Source organism: Trichechus manatus, unplaced genomic scaffold (genome assembly GCF_000243295.1).
Source record: "Trichechus manatus latirostris isolate Lorelei unplaced genomic scaffold, TriManLat1.0 scaffold00091, whole genome shotgun sequence".
NCBI lineage: Eukaryota > Metazoa > Chordata > Mammalia > Sirenia > Trichechidae > Trichechus > Trichechus manatus.
The window spans coordinates 3,852,637-3,868,760 of NW_004444027.1; the positions used below are offsets into that span (position 1 = coordinate 3,852,637).

Below are 16,124 nucleotides of genomic sequence, written 5' to 3' on the forward strand. Positions count from 1 at the left end.
CTGCTCTGTACCTCCAGCCTGCATTACTACTCCACCCCCACCCCCATAAGTGCCTTGTCTCCACCTCCTTCCCCTCCCTGAAGCACCCTTATCACTATACTGTTATACTATATAGCTCAAAACCCTCCAGACTCGGGATTAACTCAACTTCTTTCTCATCTGGTTTACAGCCACCCCAACCAGTCTCTCCAACCTTCCCTCCCACTATTCCCCATACTAGAGCCCCACCTCAGCCTGGCTGTTCTCCCTGACACTTCAGGCTGATGCCTGAGTCCAAAACTTTGCTCACAGCAGTTCTATGCCTCCACCCCTGGGCCCCTTCTCCCCTCTTCTGATGCGACTCTCCTTTGAGGTCTGCATTCTGCTACTCTTCCCCCTGGTCCCAGCCCTGCCCTCTGCTTCTCCCTGCTTGGCCCTCCCATCACTTAGTGTCTGCACCGCTCCTTCAGGAACATCTTATGCCACCTCACATTGTCACCACCATCTCCTAAGCTTCTGGAGAGCAAGTCCGCACCTTTTCTAGCTCCTCTGCATTCAAAACGGGTGCTCAGCAGATTCTTAGCTCTGAGTCCAATGATGTCAAGGTGAATTGTTCCAAGTCTTCAATTATTGGGCCAGTTTAGGGACTTCAGAGAGAGGCACCTGCAGTCTGATAATGCTAACCCCAAAACTCTAGAGGCAGAAGCAGTTAAGATGGTCAGCAATGACCCCTTTGAGTCAAGGCAAGGGATGTGATATCAGATCATTCCAGCCAGGAATGGAGGAAGAAAGAGTCCAATGGTCCCCAGGAAGCAGATGATGATAAACAACCAGAGGAATATCCTGTCGATTACCATGGCAACATACTTCCAGTCTTCCTTTACCTGGAGGTAGAAATGGGCTCACAGTGACAGAGGCCAGGCCTTGGAGGAAGGGGAAGTTTCCTGTCCATGCACAGCTCCTGGGAGGTTCACCACTGCGGGGCAACTGCCCCATCAAGACCTTGGGAAGCTAAACCAGTGCAGGAAGAGGGGTGGGGGAGAGCAGAAATATGTTTGATTCAAGGCTCAAACAATCCTCACCTAATGACTCCTGACGTATCCCACCCCCTCCACAAGGTCCAGAGCATTTCTACAGACTCCTAAGTTCCAGGTAAAGGATGGCTAGGTATCCAGGTAAAGGCTGGGGATCCACTTAGAGGCATGGACCCTCCCAAAGGGGCCTTCAGTGATTTAAATACAATGCCCAGCAGTTACAGAATGGTGAAGACTTTGCTGCCCCATGTTGCCTCCCCACCCACCCACAGGAAATGGAGAGACGAAGGTTGGTGAGGGTAGCTGCAACCCAGGGAAGACTAGGGGGCCCTTTATGGAACTGAAGGAGAATCTTAGGCTCACAGCCTAGGCAAGGGGGTCTGGATTCCAAGCTGTTCTTGGATTAGATAATGATTAATTTTTCTTATCTACTGAACAAGGCCACCCAGTAAGAACCTCCTGGCCTTTCATCCTCCCCATGTTAATAAGTTGGTAGGTTGATAAAAAGAATTCTGTGATCCTGGGCAATGCACCGCTCACTTAATAATGTGGGACATGGTGGGGGTGGGGGTGGGAGCCTATCTGGCACAACAAAGATTCATCAGAGTTTGGGTGAATACTGAAGTTCACAAAACATCCAGAGCCCATGAACAAGGAAAAGGAGGAGGAGACCATCCAGGACAAAAGAGGAAGGCCGAAGCAGCAAGCTCATTGATTTGATCTTTCCTGAGAATATTCCCTCCGCCTCCTTCTGCCTCTTCACCTCCCACCATATAGGGTAATGTTGATAAATGGCTGGCATAAGGCAGAACTGGGGGAGTTTAGCTTTGAAGATCTCCCCCTCTCCCACTCACTGTCTACGAGTCACCATCTTGATTTCCATGGTATTCTGCCATTTGCTAATAAAATGTCCTAAGAATCTGGTGGCACAAATGGTTAAGCACTCGACTACTAGCTGAACAGTTGGCAGTTTGAATCCACCCAGAATCACCTCAGATGACATGCCTGGCAATCTGCTTCTGAAACATCACAGCCTTGAAAACCCTATGGAGCAGTTCTTGGCACACATGGGGTCACCATGAGTCAGTCGGAACCAACTCAATGGCAACTAACAAGAGTCTGCTAGCTAGTTATTATCCATCACAATGTATTACAGGCACTGAAGGGCCATGAATAAGGGAGATGAGTCCTCAAGGGAGGAGGTTGAGTTGGCTCAGGCTAATACCCTGTGGTTCCTACTAAGCTGGTGGAGGAGGGGCCCCTCACTCAGCTCCAACTTACCGAAAAGTCAGCATCCTCAGACCTCAGGTGATCAGCAATATAGTGCACGCCTTCCAGTGCCTTCTGTATGCTAGGTGACAGCAGGAGCCCACTCTTCTGCACCTGGGCCTCAGCCTTAGGACCTGAGGCCCCTGGATGCAGGCCATCGTGGCTGTAGAGGGCACCCATCAAGGGGGGTGAAAGACCTGCACACACCCATTTGTCTTCATCCTCCTCTTCCTCCTCTCTCTCCTCTGCATCCACATTGGTCTCCAGCCAGTGATAAGAGGGGTTGAGCTTCAGGCCTGAGGGGTCACGGAGCTCCAAGGGTGGCAGGGGCCGGTTCATCAGAAGCCACCTGGGCACACAGCCCAGGAAGGTCACCTGCACCCAGTGGGGCATATTGTGGGTGCTGGGGGATCGGTGGTGGACATTGAGCACAAAGACAGTGATGATGATAGAAAGGGTGACGAAGATCATGGTGAAGAGCAGATATTCGCCAATCAGTGGAATGACCAGGGAGGTGGAAGGGATGATCTCGGTGATGAGCAGGAGGAAGACAGTGAGTGAGAGCAGCACAGAGATACAAAGGGTGATCTTCTCGCCGCAGTCCGAGGGGAGGTAGAAGACGAGCACAGTGAGGCAGGAGATGAGCAGGCAGGGGATGATGAGGTTGATGGTGTAGAAGAGGGGCAGCCGCCGGATGACAAAGTAGTAAGTGACATCGGGGTAGATCTCAGCACAGCAGTCATACTTCTTGCTGTTGTAGCTACCTGTTGCATTGATGATGGCCCACTCACCACTCTCCCAGTAGTCCTTCAGGTCCACTGTCTGCTCCATCTGCTCCAAGTCGATCTTGGCCTTGTCGTAGCTCCAGGAGCCAAACTTCATCTTGCAGTTTTGCTGATCGAAGGGGAAGAAGGTGACATCGATGCTGCAGGAGCTCTTGTAGATGGCGGGGGGCACCCAGTGCACTGTACCCGTGGAGAAGAGGTGGGCCTTGGTCATGTGGGTCACCACAAACTCCCCATCTGCACTGGGGAGAGGAAAGGAGTTGGGGGACCTTGCAAACCCCATCTGCCCAAGCCAGGCTGCTCCAGGTAACTGGCAGGAGGGGAACTCCAATAACACAGTCAGACCTGGCCAAGTTGTTTGGGTTTTATGTACACGCATAAGGCTTGCCAGCATACAGAAATTTATAGCTACTAGGGGTTATCTTTTTAAAGACCATTTTTTAAAACAGAAGAAGAAATTTTGAAAAATATTGTAAAGTACCAAGAATTTTAAAAATAACTACTACTAACATTTTGATGTATTTCCTTTGTCATGTACAACGTTTTTACATATTTGTGATCATGGTGTATGTGTGGTTTTACTGCCTGTTTTTATTTATTTAATATTTTAGCGTGATTACTTATGAGTATATTTTCTCTCCCCTTGGGGTCCTTAGTTCCTTGCACAGAAAAGACCTAACGTCTTTGCTGATGAAGCTCCTTTCTTGATTCCATCCATTTAACTTGCATTTTTGAGCCAGCCTTATCCTCAAGGGCCTCTATCAGAGCTATGGGGGTAGAGGAATATAAGGCCCAGTTCCTGCCCTTTAAGGAACAATGAGGGGCAAAACGCTATGAGAATGGTCCAACTGCCCCACAAGACCTATGGGAAAAAAACTCCCTTCCAGCTGGAGCCAGCAGGATCACAATGGAAGTTTCCATTTGAACAAAGTTTTGATGGATGGTAGGATTTGGTATATGGATAGGGTGGACAGTGTGCCAGCAGAGCTGCCCGCAGGAAAAGAAACAGAGGTAGGGAAGGACAGACCCCGCATGCCGGGCTTGTGCTGGAAAGCAGGGTGTGAGTGGGGTACCCACTGCTGTGCAGTCGATTCTGACTCATGACGACCCTATAGGACAGCGTAGAACCGCCCCAGAGGGTTTCCAAGGAGTGACTGGTGGATTTGAACTACTGACCTTTTGGTTAGCAGCCATAGCTCTTAATCACTGCCTGGGGTACAGTGGGACATAAAGCCAGAAGGGCCCCATGGGAATGCAGGGCAGAGGTTTTGGAGAGTCACCGCAAGTTTTCAGTTGGGGAGGGGGGTGACACTGTCGCTTCTGAGGCCGTATGAAGGGAGAATCAGAGAGGGCTTAAAGAGTCGGTATGAGTCGGAATTGACTCGACAGCAACAGGCTTTTTTTTAATAGGGTTGCTGTGGGATGGGTATATGAGTCGGAATGAGTCGGAATCAACTCTGCGGCAACAGGTTTGATCTTTTTTTTTTGGTATTCAGAGTCAGGAGTCCCTGGGTGGTGTAAACGGCTAACACCCTCGGCTGCTAACCAAAAGGTTGGCGTTTAAGTCCACCCAGAGTCTGCTTGGAAGAAAGGCCTGGCCATGTACTTCTGAAAAACCAGGCATTGAAAACCCTGTGGAGCACAGTTCTACTCTGACGCACACATGGGGTGCCATGAGCGGAGTTAACGAGGGCAACTGGCTTGGTTTTGGATATTCAGAGTGGAGGATGTTCATTAAGTGGCTAGCACACTAGGCTAGCTGTGAAGTAATAAAGACTTCGCTGAGGTAGCTGTATAAATGGGAAGAAGAACATTTAACATGACAGGCATTCTAAGGACCCACAATGGCTGCGACACATGGAAGGCAAGAGATCAGGAAGAAGCAAAGACTGTTCTTTGGTGTTAGCTCGGAGGATTCTGGGATCCTAGTGATTCATTAAGTTGTGCTTCTGCTTCTTCGCAGCCTGAGTTTCCCTGGGAGTTGCCACAGCTTGGCTCCATGAATTAATCTTTAATGCACAGTCTCTCCCCCTGAAATTCCCACGGTCAAGCCTAAGGCCCAGAGGACCAGAATAATACATAGGAAGAGAGAGACTTCTTTCCTATGGAGTAGTTCCAGGCCAGAGTCATAGGCAGGCTGGAAACAGGAACATTGAAAGAAAGAGACAAACAGATCAGAGCAAAAGTTTGGAAAAAAAAAAAAGCATTTCTGTCATCACAGATAATCACCACTAGATGGCAACATGCGCCCCATTTTGAGGAAGGCCTGGAAAAGACGACTTTCTTTACATCCTTCTCGTTAACCTGGAGTGGAGTGTCTATGTGGAGGGAGGCCCTTCTTTAAATATTTGCAAGATTTAGGGTTGGACTTTTGTCCTAGCAAAATACTCTCTTATTAAAATCAAGTAACATTGGCTTCAACTTTATTTTGGTAATCCTAAAACACAAGGTCCTATCTGATACTAGGACTTTGCTCCTGACCTCTTTGAGATACACAGGAAACAGAAACAAGGATCTTGGATGCTGCTCTAGGACACAGAGATATGGCGTGGGGTGGGGCATCTGTGAGGCCTGCAGCAGCAGCAAACACCAGGCATCTGCTGTGTTAGCCATTCCAGGTGATAAACACGTTGAGGTGAAAGGGCTTTAGGTCTGACCAGAACTGGACCATGTAAAGGAATCACTGTCGTTCCATTCTGATCTACCTGGAGACACAAAATTCAGAGTGGTTTGTTTTCCCCTTCGTTTTATTGTTTAAGAATAGTTTTTTCAAAGTAAGGTCAAATAAATTGGAAAATGCTGGGTTAAGTGGTTTGCTAAAGAACTTCTAACAACGTTTAAAATACTATTGTGCCTAGACGTTTTCTAAAGGATGTGGAGTTATGCCATCCAATGTTGTCCAAAATTATTTGGCCATAGTCCCATTTTCATACCTATTTATATCTCAAGGAACTAAAACTTGTTGCTTTTCAAGTTGCAACTCATGGTGACCCCATGTGTGTCAGAGTACAACCGCGCTCCATGAAGTTTCCAATGGCTATGATCTTTCGAGGTAGATCACCAGGCCTTTCTTCTCAGTTGCCTCTGAATGGACTTGAATCACCAGCCTTTCGGTTAGTAGCCAAGCATTTAACCATTTGTGCTACCAGGGACTCCAGTGATACTTAGAAATATTTTTAGATGAATATAACGCCAAATTTAAAATTAAATCTTTTAATTGTAACTTCCTGATTTCTAAATGAGGAACTACCTGATAGCAAACAAGCTTTAATGAAAATGAAGATCTCTATTTTTTCTATAAATAAATTTGTTTTTTGCCCATGAGAGTTCTCTTTAGAGTCCCCTGTTTTTACTAACTTCTAGTCATTATGCTCATAGACTGATCTTTTTTGGTCTGGAATACAAGGCAAATATAAAATCACACGATTTTAAAAAATACACACATCAAGTGTGTTTTGCCCCTTTGAAGGTGTAGCTGCTGTGTGCTGCTCACCATTCCAACAGTGCGACAGCCTTCAACACACAAACCCTTACTCATTATTTTCAGAACCTGCACCACATTTTTCAAAAAAAAAAAAAAAACTCAGTATTGACAAATCTTTGTCCTACTAACACAGTGCTGAGCACTGACACATAGTAGGTGTTCAATAAATTTTGGTTGTATAAATGAATGAGAAGACAAAAATAAAAGAAATAAGGGAATAAGAGATGAAAAAAAAGAAATTCTTCGTGAAGCAGGAGTTGGGCCCAAACTGACTAATCAGGGAGGGGATGAAGCTGAAATGAGAAGGGGAGCCCCTCCCAAATCCAACCCAGCACAGCCTCCCATCACCATCCCCTATGCCACACTCCTCCCAGGACCCCAAAGGCTTCCTACTTGTTGTAGAGGACAATGTCGGGGATCCAGATCATCTCAGAAGGGACCCGGAGGGATGTGATGTTGCCGAAATCGGCCGGATTCCAGCGCAGCTTGTAGTCGCTCCACTCCTGTCATGGGGAGGGAGGCATCCCTGCAGGCTTGACCTTGGCACTGATCATGGGTGGCCTGGGGACGACGTGCTGAGGCCGGGCCTGAGCACCATGGTCAGGCCCATCCAGAGCTCCTTCTCCAGCCCCACACAATCAAAATGGCTGTGATGCCAGGAAAGAGCTCTGGCCTAGGAATCAAGGTCCGGCAAGAGGATAACCAACCTCTCGGTTTGGCTTTAGTTCTGAATGTCTGGCTTCCAGAGAAACCCCAGTCCCGGGTACACCGAGACGGTTGGTCACCCTTGTTGGGCCTCTAGACCTTATTGCTACTCTCCAGCTGAACAACCACGGCAAGCCACTTCACTCCTCTGTAGTAATGACATGTTTTAGTCTACCAGTGCACTGTCTTTCACATCATCCATCTAGGAAGAGTAATGCCGAGCAGGTATCAATATTTCCCCAATTTAACAGATGAGGAGCTGAGGACCAGAGAGGTAAAAACAACCTGCTGGAGGTATACACCTGAGACAGGGGAATTAACCAGTGACTTTCAAACTGTGCTCCAGAGAGACCCATTGGGTCCTCAGCAGGGAGGGGGATGCTCTAGGCCCCATCTCTGCTTCCACCAAGGCAGTTCCAAGTGGTTCTGTTTTTCTCCCCTCAAACCACAGGTTAGTTATTATTCTCTCTCTACGGTTTTTCTTTATGGTCTTATCACAAGTTGTGATTACACATTGATTCAAATTTTCAGAAAGTAGGCACATGAGAAGAAAACTTTTTTGTCTAGCTCAGTGTTTCCCAAATTTAAAGCACTTCAAATACTAACTTCATAATTTTTGCCACATATATGTACCACCTGTTCTATCACTTACTTAATAGTTTTCTTTAATGAGTCCCTGGGTGGCCCAAACAGTTAAGTGCTTGACTACTAGCCAAAAGGCTGTTAGTTCGAACCCACCCAGAGGTACCTTGGAAGATAGGCCTGGAGATCTGCTTCTGAAAGTTCACAGCCTTGAAAACCCTATGGAGCAGCTCTACTCTGCAACACATGGGGTCTCCACGAGTCAAAATCAACTCAACGGCCACCACCACCAACAATTAGTTCACTATTTTGAAACTTACGTAAATTAATATTTTAATTTTTTTTATATTTTATTTTTTTTAATTGTACTTCAGGTGAAGGCTTACAGAGCAAATAGTTTCTCATGAAACGGAAGTACACATGTTGTTTTATAACACTGGTTAACAACCCCACAACATATCAACCCTCTAACTTCTCAACCTCTTTTTTTTGGTAAAACTGCCCATAGCCAAAGATACACAATTTCAAAAATTTCTACATGGAAAACTAACAGCATTTGAACAAAATTGATAAAATATAAATATATGACTGCTAAAAAAGGTTTGTGAGCCAACTAAAATCATCTCACTAAGCCACCATTGGTACCCAGACCAGCCCGGGAAGATCTTGGTCTAGCATGGTGTTGACTGCTCCTGTGTAGGAGAAGGCTTTAGTGGGCGAAGGAGTCAGACTTGCAAAATAGGAAAGATAAACATGTCTGTAAATGTGTCCGGATTTCTCAAGACATTGGCTAACAACTGTGAAAGTGACTGGTCCTCATCAATGTGCACCTTTTTCCCCAGGGCACAGACTGTCAAGCTTTCCGGTTCAACCAGCATTTCTGGGGCAGCCACCCCAAGCAGGGTTACATCATTCAATTCCTCACAGGCATGTGGAAGGTAGGTTGTATTATTCCCATGTTACAGAGGAAGAAGGGAGGCTCAGAGAGGTTAAGTAATTTGCCCAGTATCACAGGCCTGACTCCCATTCCAAAGCTCCACCCTCTACTACCTACCCTCCACCCTTGTCCATGGGGATAATTGGGGCAACCCAGGTGAGTGGGTTCTGCCCCACTCCTGCCTTGGCTGGAGGTAAGAGCCTCACCTGTTTTAGCCAGACGTTGGTGGTCATCATTTGGTTCTTCTCATCCTGGCAGGTAGTGGGGAGAGAGTGAGAACAATTAGAATGACAGAACCAGCCCCAGAAAACAAAGTGGAGTGGGATGGGCTGTTTCAACCCCCCAGTCACTAGGGGAAACTCTTACATGACACCCCAAGTCCAGCTCACTTGCCACCCCCACCTGACACTGCTGCCCTGACTCAGACTCTTCAGGATCCATAAGCAACTTGGATCCTCTCAGCTCTGTCAAGTGGAGCAAGCAGGGCATCTAGAAAGCCCACTGCTGCCCATCAGTCCCTTACCTGGAGGAGACTGCAGGGCTGAGGGAGTGGGAGTAAGCAGGAGCAGACATGGGAAGACCTGGATTAGATCACCTTCTAGGCCTGCCCAGCCCTAGGGGAGGGCCTCTGACTGGCCATGCTGTGACTGAGGTGGGCTGAGCAGAGCTGGAGCTGGAGGTGGAGAGAGGATCCCAGGAAAGGGGCAGACCAGTCTGGGGGCTGATTCTGAGGGGACGAAGGGTGGTAGAAAAAACACACCACATCAATGAGCTGGGCAATGGACAGGCCAAAGCGCACGATCACCACATCTGAGGTGTTGGGTACTGGCCTTGCCCAGCGGTTGTAGCCCCCAAAGAGATGTCTGAAGAGGCGGTCCTCAGCTTGGGTATGGAAGTCTCGCTGTCCCAGTGCTGTGAGAGAGGGAGAGAGAAGTGGGATCTCTGGGAGTCCACTCATGGTGACTGAGACTTAACCTCCGCTCCCTTTCCCCTCAAATCGGAGCCACTCAACTTCACTGAGCCTTTGTTTCCTCACCTGTGAAATGGGGATAATAATCCAGAACCTATCTCAAAACATTGTTGAGGATTAAATCTAATAGTGTAGGCCAGAGCTTAGCACGGACCTAACACATATTTTGAGCTCATGAAATGTCAGCTACATAAGAAGTAGTGGAAACAAATACTAGAGACAGGTGCAGAGGCAGGCAATGGGGAAGAATTCAGACCTAGAGACAAGATTCAACCTTGAATTGAAGAGCACCAAGGGTGACAGCAACATGGGGGAGACACGTGGTCCGTGTGGGGTAAACTAGAGGGAGAAGTGCTTCCTGTAGAATCTGTGCCTGCCTCAGTTACTGTGGCCTGGGTAGCAGTGGGGCAGCCTTCAGATGAATTACTAATGCTAACATGTCTGATTCGGAGACCAGGAAATCCTCTGCCACATTGGACATTCCCCCCCCACTACCTTTTTTTTTTTTTCCCCTCAAACCATTGGCATTTCCTACTTCTGGTACAAATGATTAATGTGCTAACAAAAAGATTAGAGATTTGAGCCCACCCATAGGTGCCTTGGAAGAAAGGCCTGGTGATCTACTTCTGAAAAATCATTGGAAACCCTATGGAGCACAGTTCTACTCTGACACACACAGTGTTGCCATGAGTTGGAGAGGACTCGATGGCCACTGGTTATCAGTTAGACACAGTATTCCTCAGAAGTCTGATGGAATCACACATGTGTTTCATAGTATTCTGCAAACAGCTTCACCACCTCAGGGGTTCTGCCTGAGCAAGGCGAGAACTACTGCTCTAAACCCCAGAAGAACATGTCATTAGTATCTGGTGACACAAAGTTTGTCAGTAACAATAGCTACAGTGTACTGAGTGCCTACTGTATCCCAGATGCTATTTAACCCGTTGCTATTTACAAACTTTAATTTCTTTTAATCCTCACAATAGCTCTGGGAGGTTCACGGTGTTCTTTGCATTTTTCAGATGAGGAGCACTGAAGTTCAGGGAGGTTCAAGGTGACACAGCTGTTAATGTCAGAGCTGTGACTGCCCCTCCATATTTTCACTGTGGAATGAGCTACTCAGCTGATGATTTCTGATGTCCTCTGCAGCTTTGACGGTTGTGCTGATTCTATCAGCAGGAGTTTCCGCCATACAGCATATGAGCTTTATGAGTATGAAATTACATCTTATTAATTAAACCAGCTTACCTGCTGGGATCAGGAGGAGCCACCACAGGCCAAGCTTTGCCATGGATGGGAGTCCAGGACAGGAGACGCTCATAGCTTTGGAGGTGGGGGCTGGCTTCTCTTGGACAGCAGAAGAAGGGCAGGCCAGGGCTCTGCTGTGGTTGGGCCTCAAGCAGCTGGCACAGCAGAGCCGCCCCTGGACTCTGCATGGCTCCGGCTCTCTGCTGAACCTGAGCAGGCCTGGGAAATGGCTCTTAGGATCGTGCATCCTCAACAAGGAAGGAGCTTTGTTTCTTTCTCTGCCCAGGAAACAGCCCTCAGCAAGCCTCCTAGAGTGTTAGGGCTCTTGGGCTCTCTCCGGCTTGATTGAGGAAACTGGTCAACCAGCCGCTTTGCCTGGAAGACAAGCTCTGACCTGTGGCACAGAGGACAGCACAGGACAGGACTCAAGTCCTCATAGCCCTGACGGCAGTGTCTCATCTACAACATGGGGATAATTATACCTCAAAGGGTGCTCAAGTAAAAGAGGAGTCAAAAGTTGAAAACAACTCAAATACCCATCAATTGATGAATACATACACAAAATGGAGTATATAAATATAATGGAATATTATTCACCCATAAAAAGGAATGAAGGACTTGATAAATGCTATAACATAGGTGACCTTGAAAACTTTATGCTGAGTGAAAGAAGCTCGTCACAACAGGCCACATATTGAATGATTCCTTTTATGTGAAATGTCCTGAATAGACAGAAAGCAAACTGGTGGTTGCCAGAGGCCCAGAGGAGGGGGAAATGCAGAGTGACTGCTTAATGGGTACAGAGTTCCCTTTGGGATGATAAAAACGTTCTGCAACTAGATAGTGGTGATGGTTGCACAACGTTATGAATGTGCTAAATGTCAGTAATAGTAAATTTTATGCTATGAGTATTTTAACACAATAAAAAAGGGATATGAGTAAAAACGCTTTAAATATGTAAAACACTAAATAAAAAAAAAAAAAACCATTATGATCGAGTTAATTCCGACTCATAGTGACACTATAGGACAGAGTAGAACTGCTCTATAGGGTTTCCAAGGAGCAGCTGGTGGATTTGAACTGCCAACCTTTTGGATAGCAGCCAAACACTTAAACCCCTGTACCACCAGGGCACTAAATACACTAAATACACCAGGGCACTAAATACACAAGGGAATCAGAACTAGTATTGATGGAGTTATGCAGCCTTTCTGTCTGGTTTATTCCCATCCCCCCAGTCCACCCTATCCCAACTCTCTCAACAATGGCTCCAGACATTATAGATACTTCACCTCCCCTCACCCCTGTCAGCCTACCCATCCTACCCTCCTTCAGTCGGAGAAAGAGAACTGGACTTGAAGTTTGAAAGTGTGGCTTTGAATTTTGGCTCCACCACTGACTGGGCAGGCCACTCAGCCCCACTGGGATTTTGTTCTGTGAGTAAAATAAGGATAACAAACTCCTTGCCCTGCCCACCCCTCAGGCCCAGTGAGAGGAGCAGATGGACTCATGCCCATGAAAGCCTGTGAGCACTGCAGAGTGCTGGACAGTGCAGTGGTTTCTCTTACCGTTATCAAGACACAATGATCCAATGACATCGCACATTGATAACTTGTGCCAACTTGGACAAAGAGAGGGTGTTGGAGGGGTTTGATGTGAATTTCAAAGTGTTGAGATTTCTGGAACTTAAAATTGTTTAAAATAGGCTTTTCCGGAAAATGTTTGGAGTAGAGTCCCTGGGTGATGTAAAAGGTTAAGCACTCGACTACAAGCTGAAAGGCTGGTGGTTTGAACCCACCCAGAGACATTTTGGAAGACAGGCCTGATGATCTGCTTCCGAAAGGTCACAGTCTTGAAAACCCTATGGAGCAGTTCTAATCTGACATATGGGGTTGCCATGAGTCGGAATTGACTTGATAGGAACTAATAACAACAATATCAATCCAGAGTATATTTAGAGTAGAAGACCCTCCCTCTTCAATTTTCTTGGAAGTTTGAATTAAAGACTTATTAGGAATTGATCATTGCATTTACTCTCTTGTTCCCTCAGGACAATATGGTTCCTCATTACCAGCCACACTAGACAAAGCACTACAACTCACGCCCCAGGTTCCACTCCTAGCATTCCTAGCTCTCTTAGAGGGACTGTCACTGGTCCCCCTCCTGGCCCCAAAGACCCACCTGGCAGCTGCGTCCTGAGGTGGAAAAGACCAGTGGTTCCTAGAGGGTGGCTGCTCTGAAGCACCTGCTGGGCACCAGGAGAGGACAGCCCACAGCTCGCCCAGAATGCGGTCCCCAGGGGTGTCATGAGGATGGAGCAGGGGTCCTGGCAGTGGGCTGCTCCCTCCATAGATAGTCCCCCATACACATCCTCCCATCTGGAGCTGCTTCTGTCCAAACAACAAATTGTATGCTTGAGCATGATGTCAGGAGCTGTCGTACTGGGGAGTCTAGGTTTGCATGTGTGTAAACTAGCAACTCCCTCCAAATCATGCAGAGTGGTTGTGCAGCACCTTCCCCAACCTGGGCTCTCAACGCCTGTGGCCCAAGTGCCAATGAGCTGCTGAGTTGCAGCTGCAGGGTCTCAGGGTCTCAGGCCCTCGAAGGTGCAGGAACTCGTCTCCTGGGGGCTGCCCAAGCAGATCCATTACACAGGAAATGAGCATAGCTAACGTAAGTCCAAAGGAAGCTATCATTGCCATTTTGATCTTTTCCTATGGATATATTGATCACCTGTGTTATCTCTAGGTGCAGGGATTAGAGGAATATATATATATGTATATATTCACCAACCAGCCAACCCATTGCCATCGAATCGATTCCAACTCGTAGCAAGGGGTTAGGTTTCCAAGGAGCAGCTGGCGGATTTGAACTGCCAGACCCTTTGGTTAGCAGCCGTAGCTCTTAACCACTGCACCACCAGGGCTCCCTATATATATATATACATATGTATATATATATATATATATATATATATATATATATATATATATATATATATATATATATATATATATATATATATATATATACATTTCTATATTTTTCAAATTTCCTGCCATAAGCATGTATTACTTACTTAATATAAAATGTATTTTAAAACACCCTGGTGGCTTAGTGGTTAAGAACTATGGCTGCTAACCAAAAGGTCCGCAGTTGGAATCCACCAGGCCCTCCTTGGAAACCATATGGGGCAGTTCTACTCTGTCCTATAGGGTCGCTATGAGTCAGAATTGACTCAATGGCAAAGGGTTTGTTTTTTTTTTTGGTGTGTTTTACACACTTTCTTTCCAAAATACAGGCAGATTGTGACTCCATCCCTCCATCTGAATGGAGTGTAGGTAATCAAAAGTCAACTGTGTTCACTGGAATCATCTTAGGGCTGAGACAAGAATGATGCCAGGAAATGGACTACAGCCTCTGAACCCCTCATGGTGGGGGGGAGGTCAGGGAAAAAGGTCCGCAGAGGTTTTTGAAGAAAATCAGAAGTTCCCAGTTTGAGCCTCTTGAAGGTGGGGATGGTATCTTACTCATTTTTTACCTCCAGCCCCAAGCACAGCACATGCACTTAGCAGGTGCTTAATTTGTGGTCTTCAGGTATATAGAGCAACTTGTGAAAGGGCGGAAGAGGGCTGGGAGAGCATCTGTGGAAGAAGACTAAGGCTTGCCGCTGAGTTTAGGGAGCAAGACTGTAGAACATTTATTCCCATAATCCGATGTTTGTTGTTTTCTTTATTCATTCACCATTTATTGGGGGCTAACAACGTGCCAGCCACTAGGGACCGAGAACTAATTGTACATGGTCCAGAGGAGAACAGAGTGGAGAAGAAGCAGAAGGAAGAAATATACTAGAATCTCATCCCTCATCCACCCTTGCTATGAGGCATAATTTATTCATTTAGTTCCTTTTATTTCAAAGCCATCCATGGACACTCGAAGTTCCCCTAGGCATCCCTTCCAGGCTTTATATAACTCCTCACACTGGAAAGTTCTTTCCAGAGTCTGATTCTGTGTAAGCATCAGAGGGATGCTTTAGTTTAGTTTGGTTTGGTTTAGTTCAGTTTAGTTTAGAGATCCTGGTGTTAATACCACATATAAGAGACTAGATTCTTTAGCACCAAGAAAAACTGCAGGGCAGGTTATGCTTTTTCGCTTCTCTCTGCCCTCATCCAAACATCTGACAATCACTGAACTCCTACCGCATGTTACCCCCACCCCCGCTCCCCCAAAAGAAAAAAGAAAACCAAGCCCGTTGCCCTCAAGGCAATTCTGACTCCTGGCAACCTCACGTGCACAGAGTAGAACAGCTCCATAAGGTTTTTAAGACTGTGAACTTTCAGAAGCAGATTACCAGGGCTTTCTTATAATGCACCTCTGGATGGGTTCTAACTGCCAGCCTGTTGGATGGTAGTCAAGCAATTAAGCATTTATACCACCCAGGGACTCCTCAAGTGTCCCATGCCCTCCTAATTTACCTGTGGATGTCAGTGACTAAAATAGTACCTCACTTCCACTATCACCACCATATGGAAGTTTTGTTTGCCTGTTAAAATGAAAAAGAGTTATAAAATTCAACTGCTTATATCTATCATCACACATGCATGAAGGTTCACTGCTTTACTTCTGGTTATATGTGAGAAAATAGAGCTAGATAGTGCAGGGAAAGAGGATCCCAGGGTTCCCTTTGATGTTAACTCTTAGAAGGTCTTCCTAAGAACAACTTCCTTCCATTTCTATAGTTTTAAGGTTTACAAAGCATGTTCACACCTTTGTGAACTCATTGGAGCCTCACAGCACCCCTAGGAGAGCATAGAGAAGCGATATTATTATCCCTTTTATATAAATGAACAAACTGATGTTCAGAGAAGCTGATTGATTTGCCTAAGGCCACATAGGAGAAAAAGTAGTAAAGTTGAGATTCAACCTTAGGTCTTCAGCTTCTAAATTATAATGTGAATGTGCTTATGGGTAAAGTGCTACCCAGTGGCACCAACTAGGATGGTGATGTTGTATGAGCAACTTGCCCAGTACTTGCATCTGTTCTATAGTTCCCAGTGCTATGACTGTCATAGCAAAGCCACTATCAGAGGTGTGTGGGGGATGGATGACGAGAGGGGAAATGTGTCCCATC

The 16,124-nt window shown here is 46.5% G+C and overlaps 1 protein-coding gene across 2 annotated transcripts; it reads right to left on the reverse strand.

The window, feature by feature from the left end:
* Positions 1 to 613: 613 nt before the first annotated feature.
* Positions 614 to 11,066, reverse strand: CHRNA2 (cholinergic receptor nicotinic alpha 2 subunit). Of its 2 annotated transcripts, XM_023736703.1 has the most exons (6): positions 10,994 to 11,066; positions 9,536 to 9,687; positions 8,982 to 9,026; positions 6,945 to 7,054; positions 2,295 to 3,309; positions 614 to 863 (listed from the first exon to the last, which is right to left on the reverse strand). In XM_023736703.1, the coding sequence occupies exons 1-6, from the start codon at positions 11,064 to 11,066 to the stop codon at positions 738 to 740; spliced, it is 1,521 nt and encodes a 506-aa protein (XP_023592471.1). In that variant the 3' UTR covers positions 614 to 737. The 2 variants fall into 2 exon arrangements, with proteins under 2 accessions (XP_023592471.1, XP_023592472.1); XM_023736704.1 differs by lacking the exons at positions 9,536 to 9,687; positions 10,994 to 11,066 and having other exon boundaries at positions 2,295 to 3,176.
* Between the last annotated feature and the right edge of the window lie 5,058 nt (positions 11,067 to 16,124).

Excerpts from the sequence above, each read along its gene's own strand:
- CHRNA2 (XM_023736703.1), bottom strand. The coding sequence starts at position 11,066 with ATGAGCGTCTCCTGTCCTGGACTCCCATCCATGGCAAAGCTTGGCCTG. Across the intron at positions 9,688-10,993 it reads GCTCCTCCTGATCCCAGCAG|CACTGGGACAGCGAGACTTC; the intron begins GTAAGCTGGTTT and ends CCTCTCTCACAG. Across the intron at positions 7,055-8,981 it reads CCAACGTCTGGCTAAAACAG|GAGTGGAGCGACTACAAGCT; the intron begins GTGAGGCTCTTA and ends TCCCCATGACAG.